General features: G+C 45.8%; 2 protein-coding genes across 4 annotated transcripts in view; both read right to left on the bottom strand.

The window, feature by feature from the left end:
- Positions 1–907: 907 nt before the first annotated feature.
- LOC118857065 (KRAB domain-containing protein 4-like) lies at positions 908–24,596 on the bottom strand. Of its 3 annotated transcripts, none has more exons than XM_036767660.1 (6): positions 24,541–24,596; positions 23,162–23,250; positions 16,479–16,605; positions 16,038–16,133; positions 3,729–3,772; positions 908–1,106 (listed from the first exon to the last, which is right to left on the bottom strand). In XM_036767660.1, the coding sequence occupies exons 2-6, from the start codon at positions 23,192–23,194 to the stop codon at positions 1,092–1,094; spliced, it is 315 nt and encodes a 104-aa protein (XP_036623555.1). In that variant the 5' UTR covers positions 23,195–23,250; positions 24,541–24,596; the 3' UTR covers positions 908–1,091. The 3 variants fall into 3 exon arrangements, with proteins under 3 accessions (XP_036623555.1, XP_036623554.1, XP_036623556.1); XM_036767659.1 differs by lacking the exon at positions 24,541–24,596 and adding an exon at positions 24,026–24,430; XM_036767661.1 differs by lacking the exons at positions 908–1,106; positions 3,729–3,772; positions 24,541–24,596 and adding exons at positions 15,647–15,685; positions 24,026–24,430.
- The window catches only part of LOC118857064 (zinc finger protein 883-like), a 41,711-nt gene continuing 21,893 nt past the window's right edge, over positions 5,756–25,573 (bottom strand). The window contains exon 2 of the mRNA XM_036767658.1: positions 5,756–6,573. Coding sequence (XP_036623553.1) covers positions 5,810–6,573 — 764 coding nt within the window. The 3' untranslated portion in view covers positions 5,756–5,809. The remainder of the gene's footprint in view (positions 6,574–25,573) is intronic.

The raw sequence follows: 25,573 nt of genomic DNA, 5'->3' as shown, positions 1-25,573 counted from the left end.
AACTTTTGAGGACCCCAGGATTACCCTGGCTATTTCAAGGAGTTTTAGGAGAGCACATTCTGTCCAGAGGTCATTAGCGCCTGGAGGGCTGGCTATGAATGAGACAACTGGCATAGCAGCTGGATCTTTTGGATGTACCAGGCCAATGCTTAAAAGAAGAGGACGTGCATCACAGAGCCCGGTGTGCCCACCCGTGGGCCCAAAAGCCTTTTGCTTTCCCGAGTCAGCTAGGGCCTGGGGCTTACAGGAAGAGCCCTGGGGAGGAAATGTGGTTTATGTGTGTCAATCCTATGGGAAAGTCAGACAAACAGCTTATTTTTCAAGCCTGGACTGCTGGATTTCAAGTGTCAAGAGACGGGTAGAGAGCACAAAGAATGGGTTGTGACGTGCTGCGAGAAGTGGACCCTATGAGACCATAACTTGTACAACCTACATCTGGCTTGGAGATTGGGAGCGAGCAACACTGAGCCTCTTTGGGGACAAGGTGAGGGAGAATAATTGAGAATTTCCATCGTTCCTGATTCTTGTGAGCTGGAAGGTCACAAAGTGTAAGACACTAAGGTCCCCAGACACGCAGCCTGGGCACACTAAGGGTCATCCATGGGCTACGAACCATTCTGTGCAATGGGCTCCTGATTGCAAAACCCATTACACTTGTAACAGGGACAGGTGTGCACTCCACAGCAGAGTGGGGAGGCCCATGGGTGTGGAACAATGTACGTAGTTCAGACTTTACTGCCTTATTGATCAGTTTTACTGGGTTTTTTTTCCTTCCCCCTTGTTTTCTTTCCTTAAGAATATAATTTGTCACATAGGATGGCTTCCTGGAATAAGGGTGGTACATAGAAAAAGCTCTGGTAATATAAAATTAATTTTATTAATAAATTTTTTTAAAGGTGTGAGAGTGTTAGGGTGCTCAGTGGGATGTGATAGAAGGCCATGGTGAGTGAAGTAGTCCTGGGCAGGAACAAGCTCTGGTCCAAAAGATAAAGTCTGGTTATGGGTGGCATAAGGAAAGCTGTGAGGACATTCCCTCTCCTGTTCTGTTCTCAGATCTTGCATGGTAGACAACCTGATAAAATCCCAGCAGGCTAAGGCAGACTGGACTAGTAAAAGAAAGGAAAATACACAGTAAAGGGAGAGGTTGGGAAAGGGGATGATCATGGGGAAAACCAGGCTGGCTGGGGATAACAGAAGTTAGGACCTGGAATAGGAACAAAGGTAAGAGGAGGGGCTGGGAAGCTGCAACTTTATTTTGGTAAACTGAGAAAATGTAGCATGGGTGACTGGGTGACTGTAGGGATAAGATTAGGATTACAGGCCCCACCATGCCAAAGGCAATAATCGCTAAACCTTTTACATGCTTGTTTTTAAAGAAGCTACAAAGGGGAAGGGACCCAGGCACCTTTGGAAACGAATTCCACCTCTGCCTTTAGGGCTGGAGAGCCACCTGGCCCACCGAATTGGAGTTACTGACTCGCTTGGGGTGGCCCAGTCCAGGCCTTGAAACCAAGCCTTCCTGGCCCCTCAGAGGGGCCCTCTCCTCCACTCCACATTGCCTTGCCTCTCTGGCAAAGACTTCCTTACAGATTAGTCTAGAAACTCCATTTTTTTTTACAATAGGGTTAGAAGGAAGAAATATATTTGACTGGGTAAATGCAACAAAGGGGACAAAAAAATCTCAGGAGAAAAGGGAGGATGGAAGTATAAGGGCAACAAGGATCCCAAGTAATTATAACAGTTCTACCCCCAGGGGCCGTATGTGTCAATGGCTGAGCTGGGGATGGGAGGCCTGGATCCAAGCTCTATCAGCAGCAGCCAGATCATTCAGGGCCTTAGAGAGCGGCCAGGGACTGGCAGGTCTGAAGCAGGCCTGAAGCCCGGGGCTTCCTAATCCCAAATTGTGTGTGTCTCTCTCTACAACACAGCCCTGCAACAGTTACCCACCCACACATATAACTGAAAAAAACCAAACCAAAGGTGGGAGGTCATGGGTGAAGGGAAGGTTTGGAGGTGGAGCAGGAATGGAGATGGAAGAGAACCCTACGTGGGAACTGAACAAGCCACACTTGCCTCCATCTTGTGACTTGATTCTGGAGCTAGATCAGCTCCCTTTCTATGGGTCTAGTCCAGTTTCTGTCTTGTGAAAATACTTTGTTCAATCATGAGAATTGTGAGAAAACTTTGCTGCATTGTTTGCACCTAGGCTTGTATGGCTGGAAAGCTGGACCATCTCTACCTGCTGCTTAGAGACCCTGACCTAAGGAAACCTGGTCAGATCCAAAGACTGAGAGGATTATACAATCCTACACAGCCCATACAATACACAATTATACATCTTATCTGAAAACTTGCCCCATACTTATCAGCCAATTACAGCTTCCATGTTCCTTTCATGGCATATGACACTTGGTGGGCGGGGAGAAGTAGGCCACCTCTTTTTCTGATTTCAGGGAATTGCACCTGTTTGCCTTCCCCCTCCCAACTCAGAAAGCCCCTAATCTTTCTTCCAATTAGGAATTGGATTACCTATTATCCTATCCTTTTAATACATAAAAATCCATTTCTCCCCCCCCACACATATGTAGGGTCCAGTGCCAGGTTGAGGAGGCCTGGTCTTGATTTGTTATGCAATTCGCATGCATTGCTTAATAAACCGATATGCTCAGAAGCTCAAACCTTTGTTTCCTTAGTCATTTCAGATTTTACCTGCCACACTTATCGGTATTTGATATTTGTGCTAGTATCAAAAAAGTAAGTGCCAACCTACATACCAAGTAGCAACGGGCCCCTCAACATGGGCCATGTGTCTAGTGGCATTGGAGACTCCTCTAACTGTCCAAATAACCCTATCCCTTGGGCCATGACTGTAGGAAGGGGTTAAGAAGTGAACAGAAAGAAGAAAATGTCACGAGATATATTGTAGGTCAACTGGTGAAAGCAATAGAAAGGATTAAGAATTTGGGAAACAGACCAAGAAATATGATATGGAGAAAGGATATAATGATGTAGGAGTTTAACTGTCCAGATATTTTCTGGCGCTCTCCCACTGGCAAACTCAGAGCAACTAATAACTTCCTGACTTGCTCTAATGATCTTCTGTTCTGCAAAGGACAGAGCAAGGGATCAAGAGGCTCTCTTCATGTACCTGATTCTGACCAATAAGGAAGAACTAATTGCTGAAGTAGAAATGATAAGAGCCCTGACTTATCCATCTTACATTTCATAGTAGATGAGAAGAAAGCTGGATAGAGTCTAACATACTCCCTAGATTTGGGAACAGTAGATTGTAAAGTGTTCTGGAATGGATGGTAACCATCCATATCTTTGAGCTCCTCATGAGAACTTGGCCCAAGAGAAATAGGAAGCTTCAAAAATTAAGAGCTGAAAGTGCAAATATATGATTACGACAAAGGACAAGAGAAAGGCGGGCACTAAATCAATTTGAATGCCCAAGAAATTCAATTTAGAATTTAAAAATATACACAAAGAAGGAGGACAAATAACTGAAGAGGAACAGAAAACTAGTATGTTCAGTAAAAACGTCAAAAGTGAGTGCTAAAACTCAGAATGAACTTGGGCTTCCAGTAAATGCTAAAAAAAAAAAAATCAAAAAGACGTTTTAAAAGCTACTTTGGGAGCAAGAAGATCTAAGAAAGGATGAGGCCCACAGCTCCTGGACAGCTGACTTGATGGTAATGAACACGTGAGAAGGAGAATCACTCAACTGTCATTTTGCTTGTTTTCTCTTCCAAAGATAATGATGTGTGCTCTGGGGAGAACAGAACAAAAATACTAATTAGGGCTCAAAACTGAAAATAAGTGGAGAGGTCAACGGAGTTGGAAATGTGATAGTGGTGCAAAAGAAAAAAAAAGAATATCATAGACCATTTAACAAATACACAGGAGAGAGCAGACAGAAGCTCAGAAGAGGACGGAGATGAGCAGGACAGTATTGGAAGCACCACATTAAATTTAATACATACTTTTTAAAAAGCTATTCATAAAAGATGCATGATTTCACATACAATCCTGTTTCCATTCTTTATATATAGAAATGTTTGTCAAGTTAACACTGTAAAAGAAACTTTACTATCTTCTGCTATCAAACACTACATATCTCTGCAATGTGCTGAAGGACCACACTCTGAGTAGTCATTAAAACAAGGTTTCTAGTGGTGTGCCCCAGGGACCTGTCCTTGTCCCTGTGTTAGTCCAAGTTTTTAATCAATGAATTGGATTAAAATATAGATGGTATTACCAGAGATAATATGCTACATTACAGAATCCAAATCCAAAATGATCGACCGGCCAGGATATTGGGTCAAATTTGACATTATGCAATTCAACAGAAATAAATACCTAAGTCCCACATTTAAGATCTCCCCCCAAAATCAAACGAATAGAAGGTATATCCATAAAAACAACCAAAAAAGCTAATTCAACATTAAGCTGCATATGATTAGGATACCGAAGGGAATACTGCTTAAAGCCCTCTTCAGTTCATATTTGAAAGGCTGTATCTGGTTCTGAAGAGGTATTAGATTTTAGGAACAGCACTAATAAAATAGAGCACACACAGAAGAGGGAAACCAGGAATATGAGTGGGCTTCAGGCCACGCCAGCCAGGTATCAAATGAAGGAAATAGGGATGTTGAGGCTATTATGACGCCTTCAACCCCAAAAGTCTTAAAGCAGTTTGAAGTTACTAAAGTATCGAACTGCCCTAAGACTTTAAAATATGACAGGTTCTGCTTGGTTCCAAAGTCCAAAAGTAAGTATAAAGTTGGAAGCTGCACCAAGGGAAATTTTGGTTTGATGTAAGGAAAAACTTCCTAAGAATTAGGGTAGTCTAAAATTGGAGTCAGTAGTAGATTCCCTATCACTGGAAGACTTCAATGGGGTCACATTCGGGGACACTACCTTGGAGGCCCTTTTCAACTCTCAGGTTCTGTGGTGGTCTCTGATTTGTTGCAGCATAAAATAATTATGAAGAGGTGACATCAGAACTGTGCATAGTACATGAGGATACCACATTAGTTTATAATGGCTTGCTCCTTTTTTAAGCTTACTTAATCAACTCAATTACACTTTAGAAAGTTTAACCTCCTACAAGTATGCCTTTAATGGTTCACTGTCATAAAGACAATGTCAGGAACCATGGTGACTTATTAAAAACTACTCATATCACTACACAACAGCAAAATCAGATTTGATTTAATGCACATCAGTTTATGTACATGAGCTTTTCTGGTAAGGTGACCTGGTACAAATGTTAGACCAGCCTAAACTTATCTGGCAACTTTATTTTAAGTTATTGTCTTCTGGTTCATACTACTTTATCATACTGGAAGATTTAGCTATTTAGCCTGACGATTATTTGGAGCTGGGGATAGCAATTTGCCATTTCAGCTTTTAATTGCACAATTCAGACCAGCGCTTGGCAGTAGATGAAAATGAAATTAAAGGGGTGAAAGCAATTTGCTCTTAGCCTTCCCAAATCTAGTCACAAATAACTCACATACACAGAGTACTTTCATCACAATAATGCTGTGAGGCAGAGAGCGCAAAACAAGTGATATTCCCATTTTACAAAAGAGGAAAATGGGGCGCAGAGATATTGCAGAATCTGCCCTTGGTTACACGAGTCAATGCTGAGCAGGGCTGGGATTTGAACCCAGGGATCACCCAACTCTTGGTCCAATGCTTTCCCCAAGAAGTCACTCTGCTTCTAAAGTAGAACTACTAACCACCATATCTTGAATGAACAACTCTGAAGGACGTCTCCTTATTCACTACACTCCCAGGGTTATTCTGCACTGTGAAACCTCTGATGTCTGATCAACGCCCAGCTGCACCTGAAGGCTTTCCCACACTCTCTGCATTCATAGGCTCTCTCTCCAGTGTGGATTTTCTGATGTTCAGTGAGATGTGTGCTCCGTCTGAAGTCCTTCCCACACTCGCTGCATTTATAGGGTTTCTCTCCGGTATGGATTCTCTGATGCTGGATGAGATGAATAACTTGGCTGAAGGCTTTTCCACACTCAGGACACTCATAGGGTTTTTCTCCAGTATGAAATTTCTGGTGTTGAGCAAAGGCTGTACTCCACCTGAAGTCTTTCCCATACTCCCTACATTGATAGGGCTTCTCTCCAGTATGGATTCTCTGATGTTGAGTAAGTGCTGTACTCCACCTGAAAGATTTTCTACATTCATTACATTCATAGGGCTTTTCTCCAGTATGAATTCTCTGATGCTGAGTGAGATCTGTACTCCGAGGGAAGGCTTTTCCACATTCGTTACATTGATAGGGTTTCTCTCCAGTATGAATTTTCTGATGTTCAGTAAGATGTGTACTACGTCTGAAAGCTTTGCCACACGCATTACATTCATAAGGCTTCTCTCCAGTATGAATTCTCTGATGTCGAATAAGGTGTGTCCTCCAGGTAAAAGCTTTCCCACATTCAGCACAAGAATAGGGTTTCTCTCCGGTATGAATTCTCTGATGTTGAGTAAGATGGGCATTCCGGCTGAAGGCTTTCTGACACTCATTGCATTCATAGATCTTCTTTCCTGAACATATTTCTTGATGTTTAATTAGGTCAGAATTGTGCTTGAATCTCTTTCCACATTTGCCACAATTATGGCTTCCCTCTCCTATAAACACTCTCTGCTGTCTAACAAGGATTGAGCTGAAACTAATGTGTATTCCAAATTCATTACACTGAGGACCCCTCTGCTCAGTGGGAATATTCTGGTGTGTGATGGTTAAAGGCTTCAAAGATCTCTCCTGGATTCCCTGCTGCCTCCCTAACCAGTCTTTATATTCCCCAGCTCCTGCTAAGGTGGAATACCAGAGGTCAGCTCTAACAAGTCTTTCCATCATGACCTGCTGAGATGATTCTCCTTCACAAAAACCTTGCTTTGAAGATGACTCCTTGGCTTCAATCAGAGTCTGGAAGTCTAGAAGTAATAAGAAATGTAAATGTCCCCTCTTCTCAGTATCAGGAGAAAGAAAGCTGCTATCACAACAGCAAAATGAAAAGATCTCTCCACAAATGAAGAGCAGAAACCCAGGCTGTCAAAAGTTCTGCTTCACTCTGGCACTGCCCCCCAAAGCTCTCCTGAAGATGCCCCCCTCCCAAGACCAAATGGAAGGAGAGCCTCATCTTTGGAATCTCAAGTGTGGAAACTGCTCTTTAACTCTGGGCGTTCCACTGAAAGAAGACTGCCTAGAAAATCCCAGGGAGATTCTTACCCAGAGGAACCTAGGCTGTGGAAGCGCTAAAGACTTTACTTAATGCATATTCTCTCTTGTCCAACAGTTAACAGGCCCCTTAGGTTCACTTCTATCATATTTCTTTAATCCAACAAAGATGAACTAAATGAAGGCCCTGTCCCATTGCTTCCCCCCACTGGTCTCTCATGCCCATTCACCTAAGCTCCTCTTTTCCCCAGCCTGTCCCTAGTAATAACCTTTGTCTGCCAACCCCCCATCCAGTCCGTGGCTAAGTCCTGTAGACTTTGCCATCACCTTACCTTCCATACTCTTCTCTCCTCACACCACCACCGTCCCAGTGCAGACCCTCATCACTTCATACCTGGACTACTGCACTAGCCGCTGCTGGGTCAGCCTGTCAAGTCTCTCCCCACTCTGGTCCATCCTCCACTCAGCTGTCAAGTTAATCTTCCCAAAGCACAGATCTGACCATATCCCCCATTTCCACCCATTCAATAAACTCCAGCACCTCCCTATCACTTCCAGGATCAAATACAAAGTCCTCTGTTTGGCATTCAAAGCCCTTCACAAGCTGGGCCCCTCTTACTTCTTACTCCCTGGGTGCTCTGCAATCCAAGGGGCTTTGTGGCTACTCCCCCAACAAGACGCTCCATCTCTGCTGAGACATGGCAGTGGTTCCTCCTCTCATCCCCCCATCTCACCAGAGGTGGAGTCAGCATAGTCCTTATTCTCAGGCACTTCCAGACCTTTTTTCTTCGATGTCCATGCCATCTACTTACATCACCTTCTTTCAATTCTACTGTTTCTATCTATTGACCCCTGAGAGGTGAAGGGGGAAGGGGTGAAGGAGGGTATCACTCCCCCCTGCCTTTTCCATGGTTGGTATCTAGGGTTCAATCTTCCTCTTGAGCCCTTCTCTGGCCATCATTTCAGAGATGAAATCTTCATGTTTATGACCCTTCCAACACCTGTTCTCAGTCTCTTTAGCCCTTCAAATCCCACACAACTTTCACTTCCCCTTTAATCCAGTAACCCATGACTATGATCACACTCTAGACCTACATCATTCAAAGCTCTTCTAGTTCTGAAATCATGTGACTTCTTCCATCCACAACCTAGCTCACACTTGTTCTGTGCCCTCACTGTGACTTCCAGGGCCCTAATGTCTCCCTATTTCCCAGCCAATGAATTAGCTCTAAGCCCCACTTTGCTCCTTACCTAGTCTCACTGCTTTGGTTAGCAGCGCCAATAGCACTTTTACCTCTGTCCTTGGACCCTTCAATGTTTCCAATCTGTTGGATCTGGCTAACTGCTAACTGCCACCATCTGCCACCAGCCCATTCAGGGACTACTGATGAAAAGGAGAATGCAGTTAACAGAAGTCTTTCCTGAAAGTGAGTCATGCTTAGTTGGAGTCATGTGGTGCCAGTAAGTTTGACCTCTTGGGGCTGCAGCACTGGGGGTCATGCCTTTCTCTGGTGCCTCTGTGTCCTGATAGCCCAAAGCCATGCCTATCCTGGCTGCACATTACCTGTGCCTGTACCGGGCCCCTGGATGTTACCTGTACAAGAAGAGGACAGGGCTGCCCCATCTAGTTCTAAGTGTGTGCTCCTAAGAAGCTTGCTCTCACTTGCAGCACAACTGTTTGTATGAATTTCTTCTCTTGGTGACAGTCTATGCTTTTTGAGGACAAGGTTTGTTTCATATTTACTTTTAATAGTATCTGTTAAACTGAATTTATTGAACTGAGAACTAATGACCCTGACAGGATTCCACTATGGCTCTTAAATGTGGGCAGCAGACAGAAAAGGGACAAAGATTGATAAAGACACACAAATGGTTGGTTGGGGCAGAGTGGATAGTGACCCACTGTGCAAGGCAGGCAGAGAGAAAGAGCAGCACATCAGCAAAGCAAACTGGAAGTTCAGAAGGGTGGCCAGGGCGTGCAAGAGAGCCCTGGATCCCAACTCAGGCTCCCATCCTCCCCTCATCCCTGGGCTATTATAGAAGGACCCTGCCTCCTGTCAGGCCTCACACCAGGCTGCCAAAGCAATCTTCTATGAACAAGTTTCCTTCCTTTAAATTAGAGCACAGAGTCAAACCTGTCTGAATGCTAGATACTGTCCAAGGTGCACAATGCCTGGCCCTTAGTAAGTGCTTAATAAATGATCTATTTTATCATCTATCTCCCTCTCTAGGAGCTCTGAACAGTACATAGAGCTCTGGGCCTGGAGCTGGGAAGACCTGAGTTCAAATCTGGCCTCAGACACTCACTGGCTGTATGACCCTGAGCAAGTCACTTAACCCTGTTTGCCTTAGTTCTCTCATCTGTAAAATGAGCTGAAGAAGAAAATGGCCAATGATTTTTGCCAAGAAAACCCCAAATGGGGCCATGAAGAGTCGGACACAACTGAAATGACGGAACAGCAACAATCGGTCATGTTCAACGCTCGATCCCCTCTGACCACGGCACTCCAGGCCCTTCTGTCCTGTCCTCTGTCCAAGCTCGTGTTCCTTGCTTCCGTGACACTCTCTATCTATCTCATCCTCTGCTGCCCCCTTTTCCCTTTGCCTCAATCTTCTCCAACATCAGTCTTTTCCAATGTGTCCCATCTTCTCGTAATGTGGCCAAAGTCTTTCTGCTTCAGTATTTAACCTTCCAGTGAGGAGCCTGAATTAATTACTGAAGTACTGACTGATTTGATCTCCTTGCTATACAAGGGATTCTCACAAGTCTTCTCCAGCACCATGATTCAGAAGTATACGTTCTGGGTGCTCAGCTTTTCTTACAATCCAGCTCTCACAGCCATACATTGCTACTAGAAAACCACAGCTTTAACTCCATGGACCTTTGTCAGCAAGGTGGTGTCTCTGCTTTTTGGTACGTGGTCCACGTTTGCCATCACTTTCCTTCCAAGGAGGAAATGTCTTTTAATTTCATGGCTGCAGCTGCCATCTGCAGTGATCCCTGAGTCCAAGAATATAAAATCTGACACTGCTTTCATTTCTTCCTCCTCTATCTGCCGGGAAGTCATGAGACCAGTTGCCAAGATCTTAGTTTTTTTCTTAATGTTAAGCTTCAAGGCAACTTTTACACTCTCTTCTTTCACCCTCATCAAGAGGCTTCTTAATTCTTCTTCACTTTCTGCCATCAGTGTGGTATTGTCTGCATATCTGAGACTGCTGGTATTTCTACCCTGCAACCTTAATTCCAGCTTTTGATTCATCCAGCCTGGCATTTCTCAGGATGTTTTCTGCATAAGTTAAATAAGGTGACAATATACATAAAGCCTCGTCTAACTCCTCTTCCAACCTTAAACCAATCAGTTGTTCCATGTTTGGTTCTAATTAGTTGCTTCTAGACCTACATACAGGTTCCTCAGGAGACAAGAATGGACCGCATGGACATGAGGGCCATTACACTGTCCCTCGCTAATTATTACAATAAGAAGGGGGCTCAATTAAATCTCCAGAGAAAAAAGGTAGGAAGGGAAGGGTGGACGGGAGAAAGGATCACACCCTAAGCCACCCTTTGGGGAGGAGACAGGAAAGGCCTGGGATCTGCCCCCTCCAGTACCAGTCCTCTTTTCCTTCTCCCAGAGGACTGCCTTAGGATGTTGCTGGGGCCTTCCTATTTGTGTTTGCATTAGACTCTATTATCTGAGATTCCTTCAAGCTCCGAGATGCCGAGAGAGTGCGGAGAAGCAAAGTGGGGACGTGGCATCAGCAGTGGCTCAGAGGGAGCTAAGACACGTTGCTGGAATTGGTAGAAGGCCACTGAAGACCACCGAGAGTGTAGACTCAGTATAGCAATGAGGAAAAAACCAGACTGAAGTGACTGAGGAGTGGCCGATGAAATACAGACATAGAAAAATTGAGAGAAGACTGAGAATTAGGAAGAGCACATGATAATGCATCTTGGAAAGACCCATCAACAACATCCTGAAGCAGTCGTCCGGTCTGAGCCTGAAGGGCAGCACCATCTGCTTCTGGACACCGCCATGCAGGAAGATCCGACTCTGTGGAACTGCAAACTCTCCCAGAAAATTCCACTCACTGCCCTTAGCTCTGCCCTCCAAGGACAAGCACAAATCCAACCCACTTTCCAGGATAAGCTTTCACATATCTGAAAATGGCCAGCTTGCCTTTGTGCCGAGTCTCTCCCAGGATGAACGCTCCATGTTCTACCAACAGGTCCTTGGCATGGCATATTTTCCACTCCCCTCCCCGCCAGCCTATTGATATCTTTCCTACGATGTGATGCTCAGTACTAAATAGAATATTCCAAACGTGGACCTAATGTAGAATATAACAGGACTGTCGATTCCCTTCTTCCAGATACTTTGCCTCTTTAGCTGCTGCCTAAGATTGAGTTCATGTTTTTGTCTGCCCTATAACAGCCAGCTCACTTCAAGCTTACATCCCACTAAAGCTCCTAGACCTATTACACAAGGACAGACGTTGAGCTTCCTCTATCTTATACTAGTGACTCATGCAAACTTCACATTTATTCATATTTGACCCATCATCACTCTAGCCTGTCAGGCCCTTTTGAGATCTTGATTCTCCAATGCAAAGTCTTCTTTATCCTCCTACCTTTGTGTCACCTGCAAATTTGTTAAGTATAATGTCTATGCTCTAATCCAAGTAATTCATGCAAATACTGAACAACAGAAAACCAAGGACAGACTCTTGAGGTGCTAAGAGACCTGCCTTCACACTGACACTGACAAACTGACTGTCCTTTGTGTCTATTGTCCAAACAGCCCCAAATCTACCCAAGTGTGTTCTTATCTAACCAAATCTCTATATCTCATCTTCAAAATTAGCATGAGAAATAAAAATGATTTGCAAAAATCTAGGTATACTCTGTCCACAGCATTTTCCAACTGATACCAATTGATAATTCAGTCAAAAACCTGAGGCTATCAATTCAACAAACATGACCCCTGTTCTTCGTTAATCCAAGCTGGTTCGTGATGATCGCTGCTTCCCTTTCTAATTGTTCAGAAACCAGCCCTTTGATGACTTCAGAACTTTGAAAGAAATCAGATTTAATTGTCTGTGTGTTTGATGGCTCGACCGTCTCCCGTCGTGAAGCTCAAGACGACGCTTCTCCCGTTTCTGGGCCTACGACGCTTTCCCATTTTCCGTGGTTTTTTTATTGATCATTGTCAGTATTTCTAACCATTGCACCTACTTAGAACGTACTCAGTCTGCACCTGCTGAAGCTGAGCTGACTGAAGGACGCTGGATACTCCACCCCTATTTGCTATCTTGGGTTTAATTCCCTGGTAGCAATTTTTTTCTATGCTTCTCAGTCCAGAGATCGCTGTTCTTGGTAGAGAAAACAAAAACTAAAACAGCTGACTAGTTTGCCTTTTCTTCATCATCTGTTACTATATAGCTCTTTTTCCTATGTTAGGATTACTCGCATCAGTCTTACTTATTATATTTATGTTGGCAGATTTCTCCTTCTGCCTCCACCTTTATCCTAAAGCCCCACTGATAATATGTGCAAGACTTACAGCAAATATATGTTTTACAAGCCCGCCTTATTTTTGATGCATCCCTGGCAAAGAGCTGGGGATATTCCTGCATTTTCTTTGACCAGTAACTCAGAAATCCAATTTCCATTCTCAGACACCATCTTTTTAACCAGCTATCTACCTCCCTTATATAGTCTTCAGTCTCTCACCTCAGACTTCCACCAATCAGAATCCACCATAGTTTCTGTTTCTTTTCTGGCAGTATAACTTGCTCCAACATGAATTCCAGAAGCTGGAATGGTCATCAGATGTAACCAATCTTAGAAGTTTCCCTCTTGAAGCATAAAATTGGGAGAAAATCTTTACAACTAGTGTCTCTGATAAAGGCCTCATTTCTAAAATATACAGGGAACTGAGCCAAATATATAGGAATACAAGTCATTCCCCAATTGAGAAATGGTCAAAGGATATGAATAGGCAGTTTTCAGAGGAAGAAATTAAAGACATCTATAAGCATATGAAAAAATGCTCGAAATCACTACTGATTAGAGAAATGCAAATCAAAACAACTCTTAGGTACCACATCTCTCCTGTCAGATGGCTAACATGACAAAACAGGAAAATGATAAATGCTAGAGAGAATATGGGAAAATTGGAACATTATTACATTGCTGGTGGAGTTGTGAACTGATCCAGCCATTCTGGAGAGCAATTTGGAACTATGCCTAAAGGGCTATAAAAATGTTCATACCCTTTGACCCAGCAATACCACTTTTAGGGTTGTATCCCAAAGAGATCACACTAGTGGGAAAAGGACCCATATATACAAAAATATTCATAGCGGCTCTTTTTGTGGTAGCCAAGAATTGGAAATCAAAGGGATGCCCATCAACTGGGGAATGGCTGAACAAGCTGTGGTATATGAAGGTAATGGAATACTATTGTGCTATAAGAAATGGGGATGATACAGACTTCATAACAACCTGGAAAACCTACACAACATAATGCTGAGTGAGTGAAGCAGAGTCAGGAGAACATTATACACAACCACAGATATATGGACTCTGTGAGGACCAACCCTGACAGACTTTGCTCTTCTCAGTAACACAAGGTGCAAAGACAATTCCAAAGGACTCCCGATGGAGAATGCTATCTACATCCAGAGAAAGAACTACGAAGTATGAATGCAGATTGAGGCACACTTTATGCTTGCCTTTTTTCCCCATTTTTTTCTCTCTTTTGTTTTTGTTTTTTTTTTTTGGGGGGGGGGGTTTGGTTCTGTTTCTTCTTTCTCATGATTCATTCCATTGGTCATAATTCTTCTCTACAACTTGACCAGTGTGTAAATTAATTCAATGCAAAGTTATATGCAGAAGATATATTGGATTCCATGCCATCTTGGGGAGGGAGGTGGGGAGGGAAGGAAGAAAATCTGGAACTCAAAATTATGTAGAACCAAGTGCTGTAAACTAAAAATTAAAAAAAAAAAGTTTCCCTCTCATGGCCTAGATACATGCCTCAGTGATGTCCATCATTCACATCAGGTGACAGATCACTACGTCTGCATTCCTACAAAGCAGTCACCAGCCACCACCCTATTCACCTCTTCTTCCAATGACTCTCCTGACAGTCTGTATGTCCACAGCATTCCTGAGTCTGCAAACAGCTGCTTCCTGCCCTATCCCCTTCCCCCATACGGATGCCATCCCCGTATCAATAACTTAGCCCCAAATGTCGCCATGGCTCTTCTTCCCCTATTTCTTTTGTGTCAAGTTCTTCTACCCTCCAGAACAAGTCAGGGCTCCCTTCTGGCCTTTTATCTTGAAACCTTCCAATTTAACAGTTCAGTTCCTTCCTGATAACCCGGAGGGCAAAAGACATCGCTCAAACCTTCCAACATTCCCATCTAGGAGAAAGCCTACCCTGTACCTTATGCATAATTCTAGGGTATGGGTGGGGGGAAGAGACCTGGTTCAGGAAGGGGCAGACCACACCGGAAGCCACCACACATCCTGGAAGAGCCCATCACAGCAAGGCAACAGCAACAAAACTGGCCTGAATATGCCCGGCGGAGAGCAGAGGGAAATACAACTTTGGCACAATGCTGCTGCTGGAAACAGGGAATTCCTGTAGGTTTCTGAACATGGGAGAATTCAGTGAAAATTCTGACACCTGGAAGGATATCTTCCCACGTTTATTCAAGCCACTGGAGAGTTGGGTTTTCCCTACTGAATTAAGTGGTGAGACCTTGGAGATAATTAAGTCATTTGGGGCTGGAGGTCCAGAGATCAATAATCTCTCATCTCTTTGGGCACAGAAGAGGTAGTTCTGACCCCTCTTCTCAGGTGACATCTCTATTTTATGGACTTAAATACTGGCAACTTGTACAGATCGTCACAATTGTTGTGACGGCGCGACTCTGGCAGCTATTAGCAGTGAAGGTAGAGCCAAAGGGATCCAAATGGACAAGCTTGGAGAGAGCGACAGTAGAGAAAGAAGAAAAGAAGCCTAAGTCCTTAGTGAGTCCCTGCAGTCCGTGTGAGCTGGAGGAGGAAGAAAAGCCAGGGAAGCAGAAGAAGCGGGACAGAGACAAGGACAGGCAGAGGGTGGACAAGAGAGAAATTCAAGAACAACGGAGAAGGGCGTCCTCATGCACAAGAATCTGTTTGTAAATGGAAAGGAATCTGGGGGAAAAATCCAGAATTCAGGGCATTCAGAAAAGGAAAATGGAAGGACTCCATAAACAGAAGGGCACCAAATACACCAAAAAGAGGGAAATAACCAGAAAACTGAAGTCCTAAGAGCGAGCAAGGAGTAGGATCCACAGTGTGAGGCAGGCCTGCCCAGGGGAAAGCATGAGAATGTAAGTAAAAAGTGGAGGTCACCAACCATAGGACTGTCCTGGGGAAGGGGTCATGGGCTGACTCTGCTCTGATCCGCACTGACGGTCACAGGACTGAAAGGAGAAGGGGGAGAGATGGCGAGGAAGCCAGTCACTATCGGCTCAACATGAAGACCTTCCTAACAGAACCATCCAAAATGAAAAAGCAGAGAACAAGAAGTGAGCTCTCCGGCAATGTAAGTATTCAAGCAGAAGCTGATCGCTGCTTAGGAATTCAGTGGCTGAGCAGCTATCAGAACAGAAGCCAGCTAAGGTCATGAAAAACTCAACCCTGCACTAGCTCAAGGTGCATGCCGAATGACCTCAGCTTCCACAAAGGCCTAGGTGAGTGCCACCCACAGAATACTGCCCAGATTCTAGCCTTTCATGACTGTGGCCTCCCACTGTCTAGTTCTCAGTTACTCACCTGGAAAGGTATTTCTTGAAATTGATCTCCCCACCATCCAGGGCTCTTTTCCTTGCTCCAACAAGAAGATCACATCTGGTTTGGAAACTGGATGCCCTGCTCATGGGGAAAGACACAGAACCTGGGTCCATGTGCTATGGCCAGGGCAGCATCCCAGGATTCCATCTCGGCCCACGGATGTTCAGGCCCTCCCAGAGATGAAGGCTGAGGTTCAGGGTCTAAGCAATGGAGCAGTTTCGTATGCACCGATGTAAAGACTGTTCCGCTGAGAAGGAGCAGAAGCCCCTCTTATCTCCATGTCCAAAAGGGAGCCCTAAAGACAAAGCTCAGCTCAAACCAGGCCAAGTATTTCAGAAGCCCCAGAGTAGTTTCTTATTTGTTTGAACAACTGAGGGTGATCCAAGGATGACACTCTGAATGACAAAGGGAAATCACCCTTACCTAATGAAACTAGGTTCCTATAGTTCTCCAGCATCACATCCCTGTACAAGTTCCTCTGGGCAGAATCCAGCTGCCTCCATTCCTCCTGAGTGAAGTCCATAGCCACATCTGTGAATGTCACTGACTCCTAAAACATCAAACACATTCCTGTTCTCACCCAGAAACAATCCTCAACAGGGTGTGGTAATGGGAGAAGAAACGAGGAGAAATAGCAAAGATATTGCAGAGCTCAAATGTAGCCCCTGAGAAGTGAGCGGATACAAGAAAGAACAAAGCCAGGTAAATGGTGCCTTGGGATTCCCTTCTCTGTGCAGCCATATGGAGGTTACTGGAGGAAGAATGTGTGTCCAGATGATGTCTACAGTCCCTCCCAACTCTATGTTTTACTAACAGAAATCACGAGTTTAGGAGCAATCATTCAACAAGAAGATTTGGTCTGGAGGAAAGGTAACGAGCTTAGTTTTGAAAGCCTGTCTGCAAGCTCCAGCCCACCTCAGCCCTCCCACTTCCCTTCTTCAAAGCTATCCTCCATATTCTGAGGTAAGGGCTGGAGAGGAAAACAAAGAAAAAATCAGCAAGATCATCAGGCACAAGACAGTCTTCCTCCCCAAACTCCCACCAAAGTAAGAATCACATCAGTATAATTTTAGACCTAGAGGTGATCTAAAGTCCACCTGGATGAAGAAAGGGGCCCAGAGAGGTTAAGCCACTTGTCCAATGGAGCACAAAACTTGGCAGAACCTGGAAGTTAATCCTGATCTCCTGCTCCTCCTGCTGAAGATAACTGAATGGTCCTTTTTAGTTTTTTTAAAGAATGATCAGTGAAGCAATAGTGAAGGAATCTGCTTAATGTGGGAAAATGTATCATGACAAAATGAAATCAAAGAAAACTGACTGGAAAAGATTTCCTGTAAGACACTGGCCATCGGAATTAGCCCTCAAAAGCATGCTTACGTTCTAAAAAGGCAATCAATATTATCAATAATTTAATACATATTATCCCTGGTCCTAAGTTGTGACAGTTTGTAATTCATTGGACCCGTGAATAATTGCTATGTATAAAAATGTATATCTATCTTTGTGAAGCTTTAATAAGAGTAGCTGGCATTACAACAGTGCTTTAAATTCCACAAAGTACTTTATGGATATTATCTCATTTAATTCTCACAAAACCCAATGGGGTAGGAGCTGTTATCCCCATTTTACAGAGGGGAGACTGAAGGGGTTCAGTGACTTGCCCAGGGTCACACAGCAGTTAAGTATCTGAGGCTGGATTGGAACTTGGGTCTTCCTGAATCCAAGTCCAATACTGCATCCTTACTCATTAGGGAAGAACACAAAATGATAGCGTCCATTAAATTTTCAATCATCAGTCTGGGGAATAAACTAAAATAAAACCAAAGGTGACCATGAATGTAAGAGGAGTTGTCTCCTATAATTCACTGTCTCTAAGGTAAATGTCCCCTCCTTGTGTTTCTAATGAGCCATAATCGATCACCACAGGCATGACTTTTGGAGCAGCATCCAAGCTGGAAGCCTCCCCAGAATCTCAGAGCTAAGCCTCAGAGGTAAATCGGCCCATGGCCGCTTTCTGTGCCACCCCAGGGCCAAAAAATTAAACAGAATAAAACTTAATTTAAAAACATACAAGTCATTCTTAGCTTCCAGGCCACATGAATGTAGAGAGCCAGGCCCTAGACTGCCAAACCCTCGTCTAGTCTAACGTGGAGATGACCAAGAATCCCAAGGACAGCACAGCTGATCTACATGAACTCACAGAACATTTCTCCAGGGCCTGCTGTTTACACAACGTGGGAGGCACTGGGGGAGACAGAAAGCTTAGACGCGGCAGGATGCCCAGCTTCACGGATCTTATAGTCTAACGAGGTGGGGAATCAGACATCCATTTGTGGTTGTTATGGCTGTTCCGTTGTTTCGGTCACAACAAACTCTTCGTGATCCCATTCAGGGTTTTCTTAGCAAAGACGCTGGTAAAGGGGTTCATCATTTCCTTCCCAGCTCATTCGACAGAGGAAGAAACTGAGGCAAACAGGGTGAAGTGACTTGCCCAGGGTCACACAACTAGGAAGTGTCTGAAGTCAGATTTGAATTCAGGTCTTCCTGACTCCAGGTCTGGTGTTCTATCCACTGCACCACAAATTAAGCACAATAATACCTAAGTATGCTACAGAGATAGGAAATAACTGCTACTGATTTGGAAATAGGTTTTCCATGATAGCACTGGTATAACCTACATCACATTGCATACCATTTTAGGAAGAGGAGAGGTGAGGTGGGGAGAAAAGTTTGGAACTCAAAATCTTGTAAAGATGAATGCTAAAAATTGTTTTATTTGGGGAAATTGGAACTGGGAAAAAAATAAAATACCATTTTAAAAGGAAAGTAAAATAAAATAACCGCTACGGGGGATGATGAGTGAAAGTCAGGAAGGGCTCAGAGGAGATCCGTGAGACAGAATCCAGTTTCACAAGAAAAGACAGTATACGGAGAAGGGTACTCTGAAGACGAGTTGGGAAGGAGGGCTGGCACAAGACTGTGGTGGGCCTTGAATGCCAACCAATGACTTGGCAATAAGGAGCCCCTAATGATTTTTAAGCAAATGAATGACTGCAAGAAGAAAGATAAGTTTTGGCAATGATGACAAAGATGGAATGGTGATGGCAGAAGCGAAGGCCAAAGTCCTGTTAGCACTGTGAAGCTGACACGTGGGGGAGGGAGGGTCTCTGCCCTAGGGTGCCCACAGCTGATTCAGTGACCAGCCACATCAAAGATGTGAGCATGGGAAACCAGAGAAAGGGGGCCATCACTGACAAAGAGTGAAGTCAGGCAAGGAGTGCGTGAAGGGCAATCCCAAGCTGGCATCAGACCCTCCACAGAGGAACATCTGAGCCACTTCTGTGGAGACTTTACAGGTCGGGGTCTCAGAAGAACAGGCAGGACTACAGAGACAGCAATAGGAGCCATCTGCATCATGGTGGCAGACAAGGCCAGGGTGGATGAGGTCCCAAAGGAGAGCACTGGGAGAGGCATGACAAGGGGGTGGAAGGGAGAACCCTGAGGACATCCAATCTTAGGAGGCAAGTACTAGAATGGGGTCTTTTCAGAAGAAGACAGAAAGGTGACTGTGCTATTGGAAAATATGCTTGGACAGAACATTCTGCTTTTTATCCCATGTGATAGCCCGACCTGACAGTGGCGTAAATGCTGGTTTACAGCAAGGAGAGAGTGTACCTTCACCAACGCCTTCGTGAGGGGATCTGTGCAGGTATTAGCACCCTAATCTGATAAATGAAGACTCAGGAATAGAGAATTCAAAAGACTGGCCCAGGTTCACAGGGCTAGTAAGTGGCAGACTCAGGATTCAAATTCAGGCCTCCTACTGTCTGCACAAACTAGGGCTGGCTGCACCTCTTCGAGTCTTATTTGTAAAAAGAGGCTGAGGGCAACCACTTTCTATGATGCCACTATTAACTGAAGGGAGCAGACAGGTGACTGAACATGAAAAATGAGAGAGAAAGGCTGAATGACTGAGTGATAAATGCCAGAGGAGAGAAGCAGCAAAGAAGACAGAGTGAAATCAGAAGCAAAAAGCAGATGTGAAAGAAAAAGTCTAAGCCCAGTTTGGGTGAACTGGAGGTGCCGGCAGAATATCCAGAAAATGCCATCCAACAGGGACGTAAAGCTATAAACATGGCGCCGTGGGTGGAAGACAAAGCTATCTGTGTAATACTGTTAGATGAGGTCATGGGACTTAAAGAGCCTGTCAAGGGAGAGAGCAAAGGCGAGACAGGAGCTAAGGGAACACTCACCTTAAGTAATCGTGGAAGGGATGAGAAGCTGACCAAGGAGACAAAGAAGTCACCATCAGAAAGGCAGGAAGAGAAACAGCAAAGTAGGTTATCTCAGGAAGTGGTTGTTGAGTCATTTTTCAGTCCTGTCCAACCCCGTACAGGGTTTTCTTGACAAAGATACTGGAGTGCTTTGCCATTTCCCTCTGCACTAGATTAAACAGCCAGAGAGGTTAAATGACTTGCCCAGGGCCACACAGCTAGAGAGTGTCTGAGGTCACATCTGAACTCAGGCCTAGCAGTCTATCCACCAAGCCACCAGCTGCCTTCAAGGAAAGAAGTAATAGTCCGTAATCTAAAATGCTATAGAGGGCTCAAAAAGACTGAGGACAGAAAAAGGGTCAATGGATTTGGCAATGAGATCACTGATGAACTCTGTGAGGACTTTTCCCAGGATTACACTAAGGACAACGACCAGTGTGCAAGGAGTTGGAGAATGGACAGAGGGAAGATTTGTTTTTCAAGGCTTCTATTCCTGATGGGGCAGAGAAAGATGGCCCAGCAGCTCTATGGAGTAAAGGGGTTAAACAAGACTTTCTTTTTAAAGAACTAAGGAGACCCAAGCATGTCTGTAAGGAGACAGAAGGAAATGTACAGCTTTGGATGCATGAGGGAGGTACACAACCAACAAAATGGCAGACTAGGCACCCTCTCTAGCTCCTACTAACTCTCCAAAACCTCCTAAAGGAGAATATGCATCAGAGGAGGAGCAACTGCAGCTGAAACCGCAAGACAAGAAAGCGAGAGACCCCAAAAGGTGGCCGTGCTCTGGATGAACAAGAGGCCTTATGGTGCTCCACGTGGCTCCGTATGGCTTGTAGCACCCTCACTCAGCAGCCTTCATGCTTCAGCAGTGTCCAAACTGCCCCCCACCCTGGCCTTTTGCCCGGGACCCGCCGTGGGGTTTCTCTGCTGCTACAGAGACTCTGACGCTGCACACCACCCTGACATCCCACTGCAATAAGCCCAGACAATGACTCTGCCCAGCCATAAGGAGAGGGCAGGGAAGTGGGGAAAGGGAGAGAATTCAGCTTTCTTCCACCCAAAGTAGTGGAACCTTAACAGTGCAAAGATTCTGTACCCACTCTGCCCTCTGACCCTGCAAAAAGTGGCAGAAGCTAAGTTAGCCCAGATGGAGAAGGAAGCAATGAAAGTCTGAGATGGAACAGTAACAGAGGAACAGCACCGCTGGTTGCTAGGGCATAAAAGAAAGGGGATGGAAATCCAGTCTTGTCCCCCCCAGAAACTACTTAAAGCAATGATCAAGGATGGTGAAAATAAATGCCCTAACATGGGAGAAGGCGGAAACAGCTTTTCAGTCTAGCCCTAGGGTCCCACCAAAGGGGAGGGGTCAGAAAATGAGTGACAGGGGCATATGAGAAAAAAGGGCTAAAACCACCTAAGATTTAAAGAGAAAAAAAATTAAATTAAAAACCTAAAATACAAGCAGATAAAGAGAATACTAAAATTAGAAGAGAGAATGCACACTAAAGCATCAAAAAGATTACAAACTTCTCTAGCTAATACAAAGTGCATGAGGAAGAGGGGATAATTGCTGCAACAAGCCCTGAAGGACACAGAAAGAATTGAATTAAGGATACAAATGACAAAGATTAAAGAGCTCTTTCTCTGAGACAGAAGAGGCTGAGAAATTGCCAGTAAAGGGCTCCTAACAAATGGCTTCAATTTTCTTTGTGACGTAAAAGGTTAAGTCATCTGCTGCCACAGTTGGGAGCTTCAGGAGAAAGGAAAAATTTAGGAGGAATGGTAAAATGAAATAAGGAATCAGCCATTCAGGGTTAGAGTTAGGTAGAATAGAAGCAGCTACGAGAGCCCAATCAAGATTATGAAGGAGAAATTTTTAGTAGTTTTAACATATAATATAGTTGTACTTAAAAAGGCAAGTGTAAATTATAATAGTATATTAGGTTGACACTTACCTGACCTTAAACAGTGCTATGTACATGCTTGCATACATTGTTTTTAAGGTAATTAGCTATAAGGGAAAACACCAATGGATGTAACAGCCTTATTCACTTAGGAAGCTTATTTTGCCAAGGCAATGAAAGGAACCCCTACCACATGTCTGATATGCAGCTCCTTTCCCAAGGCAGCTCACAAGGGGAAATTCAGCCTTTATATAAGTAAAGCACTAGGAATGCCTTACGTTTTCACTCCAGCATCACCTGCTTAAGTAGGAAGGCAGAGCCTTTACTAAGACACAACCTTATGTCAAAGGGTATGAAAGGGAGTGGAGGTGAAGAAACAAGCATCCCCACGCTACAAGTTCATCCTGTCCCACAAGTCCTCCCCAACACACACTCATCCCCTTTAAAAAGCAGCCTTTTCATTCCTATTTCTGAGGCTTTCTCTCAGTTATTCAACTTTGTCTAGACTCCCCTCCAGTTTCTCCTCTCCAATCATCTGGATCCTACCCATTCTTCTGAGGCCTCAGTTCTCATGATCCTCTCCAGGAAGCCTTGTCTGTAGCATCAGCATCTACTTTCTTTGCTCCCTAAGGTCAGGGCCCCACGCTCTAATTTATATCCATAATACCTAGCTTTGCACAGAGTAAATAGGAGGGAGAAAAAAAGCACTGCATGGGGAGGAGGGTCCTACTGAGGGAGAACGCTGGACAAATGGTGACTATTCACTTTGAACTAATGAGAAGAGTCTCTTGTGGAGACCCCACTATAACTCGGGTCCCTAGAAAGAACTTTGTTGGACAAAGAAATTCCAGAATTAGGGAACAGATGTGCTAGCCCCGAGGACTGTGATGACCGTCCAGCACAGAGTGGAACAACCCCAACTCACCTGGGAGCTGTCCATGAGAAGCCCAGGAAACATTTCTTCTTCCTCTGTGCTCTCCTCTAGAGGAAGGACAGAATTTCGAGAAGCCACAGCTGAGGGAGGAAATAGGAGTCATGAGGGCCACCAGCACCACCTTTCTGTCCCGACAACCCAATGTGACCCAGCCTCATTGAGTGAGAAATCTCCGTAGACCTGGGAGGGAAGTCCTCTTGTACTTGCTGGAGTAAGAGATGCCAAGAATCTTCCTCCTTCTTTCTATATTTGAAGGTGCCCAATCCTCTCTACTCGAGATATGGGAATAAGATTTTGACCCTGTGCGTGAACCAGGATGGGATGGGCTGGGTTCTGGTCTGGGAAGTAAGGCGGACCCGGCCAAAGTCACCCACATGCAGTCTGAGAGGTCATTCAGCCGGGTTCGGCTGCCCTGTTAAAGAATCCCTGGAACTGACCCACAGATTGGCCAAGGGCTTTAGACAGACCCCTCCTGGGTGGGAGGGAAGCGGGCTGATGGCACAGACTGCTCTCCCTCGGATACTCACTAGCCGCGGGGTTTTTTAACAAAGAAAACTAACCCCTTCGCAGCGTCTTCCTTTTAGGAAAACGATCTTAGCGAAGCTTCAATGGGAGAACACCAGGACCCGATGTGCCCAGGCTCGTGCGTGAACACCAGGTCAGGGACCCCAAGGTGACAAGTGGGGATGACAAAGGGCTGGGCTTGGGTCACTTTCCGAGTCGGGGGCCATGGGGGGGTCCGAGAACCAAGCTGCGCCCGCCCCGCTGCGGGTCACAGAAGACCACACGTGAGGACGATGTGAGGACCCCCTCCCCCCAGAACTGCCAGCGCGCCTCTGCGAGCCCCCTACTCACCAAGCGCGTGGGTGGGGGAGGGACGCGCTCCTTGGGTCAAGCCCTCCTGGTCACGCCCTGCCCCGGGACCTTCAGGAACACCACGCCCATCCCCCCCACTGGGGCCCGCCCTAGTTCTAGGCTCAGAAATCAGACCCCTCCCCCAGGACGGATGCCTGCTGTGTGTGGGGGGGGGGGGGCGGTGAGACAAAGGGGCTGGACCCCCGCGGACGCTTCCACCCGCAGGTGGGGGGAGAGACAGCCGCAGTCACAGAGTGACCCCGCAGCCCCACGCACACGTCTTGGCCACGCACGGAGCCCGATCCCTTGCGGGGCTTGCGGCAATAACCCCCGCGGGCACGCCCCCGCACTGTGGGAGGCTCCCACGCGCAAGCAGAGAGGCAGGGCGGAGGCTCGGTCGGTCGCTTTCCCGTGGGGCCGAGCGGGCCGAGACCGACACGGCCGCTGAGCCTCGGAGGCCCCAGCCCGGGCGGAGGGGTGGCTGCTCTCTAGAGACTGGGAGTCTCCTCACTCACTTCGGAAACCTCCGGAGCGAAGCCTCCTCAGCCCTTAAGGAGACCAATACCCCAAGGGCTGCTGGGAAATGGCGTTCCGGAGCAGAACGAGCCCGGCCCGCAGGATTCTGGGACTTGTAGTTCGGCTTCTGAGCCTGCGCAGGCGCGGCTTACTGTCTGGTGACGTCATGGCCGGTCTCCGCCGTTGGACCAGCCTGAAAACCTTATCTCTTGTCCTGGCTGTGCTCTGACCTCTGACCTCTACTCCTCAGAACCATCAGTGACCCTGGCAAGGCGCTGAGGAGGGGGAAGATGTGAGCCACGAGGTCACTATGCAATACGTGGGGTAGCGGGTAAGGCGTCAGTCACATTTGGAGGCAGAGGGCGCTGCCGGGCGCTGGTGCTGATGTGACCTGGAGCAAGTTCTTTCACTTTCCTAATAGGCCCCTAGAGGGCGCTGTGGAGAGCGCTGGATCTGGAGCCAAGAATCATGAGTTCGAATCCAGTCTCGGACACTTTTAAAAACTGAGACCCTGAGAAAGTTATTTCACTGCTGCCTGCCTTCGTTTCCTCAACTGTAAAATGCGGATAATACGAGCACCTACCTCCCAGGTTGGTTGCACTGAAAACCTTTGAGTGCTAGCTGTTTTTAAGCGCCCAGTGAGGAGGGTGGGCTGCTTGGGGGTCTCAGATTGCATGGCCTTGGTAGGACTGTCTCCTTCCCCTCCCCCAGCTCCCGAATCTAAACCGGGAGTGTTGAGTGGCTTTGGCAGACAGGGATGATGGAAGCTGGAGCATCCTGGAAGAAGCAGGAGCAAGGATGTGCCCAAAGACCCACCTGGCCGAGCCCTCCCCCCGCCAGGGGAGGGAGAGTCTAGGAGGGGGAGGATGGCGAGCAAGGCGATCCTTTGTGAAGGTGGCCGCTGCCAGGATCTGCGGTATAGTTAAAGGATAGGAGAGATTTGGGGGGAAATATCGGGCCTCTTTAAAAATCTGAAGAATTTTTCCCTTGAATAATATTTTCTCTAATTACAGGTAAAGGCAATTTTGAACA

Source organism: Trichosurus vulpecula, chromosome 7, assembly GCF_011100635.1.
Source record: "Trichosurus vulpecula isolate mTriVul1 chromosome 7, mTriVul1.pri, whole genome shotgun sequence".
In the NCBI taxonomy this organism is placed as follows: domain Eukaryota; kingdom Metazoa; phylum Chordata; class Mammalia; order Diprotodontia; family Phalangeridae; genus Trichosurus; species Trichosurus vulpecula.
This window is presented reverse-complemented; position numbering and strand designations above follow the sequence as displayed.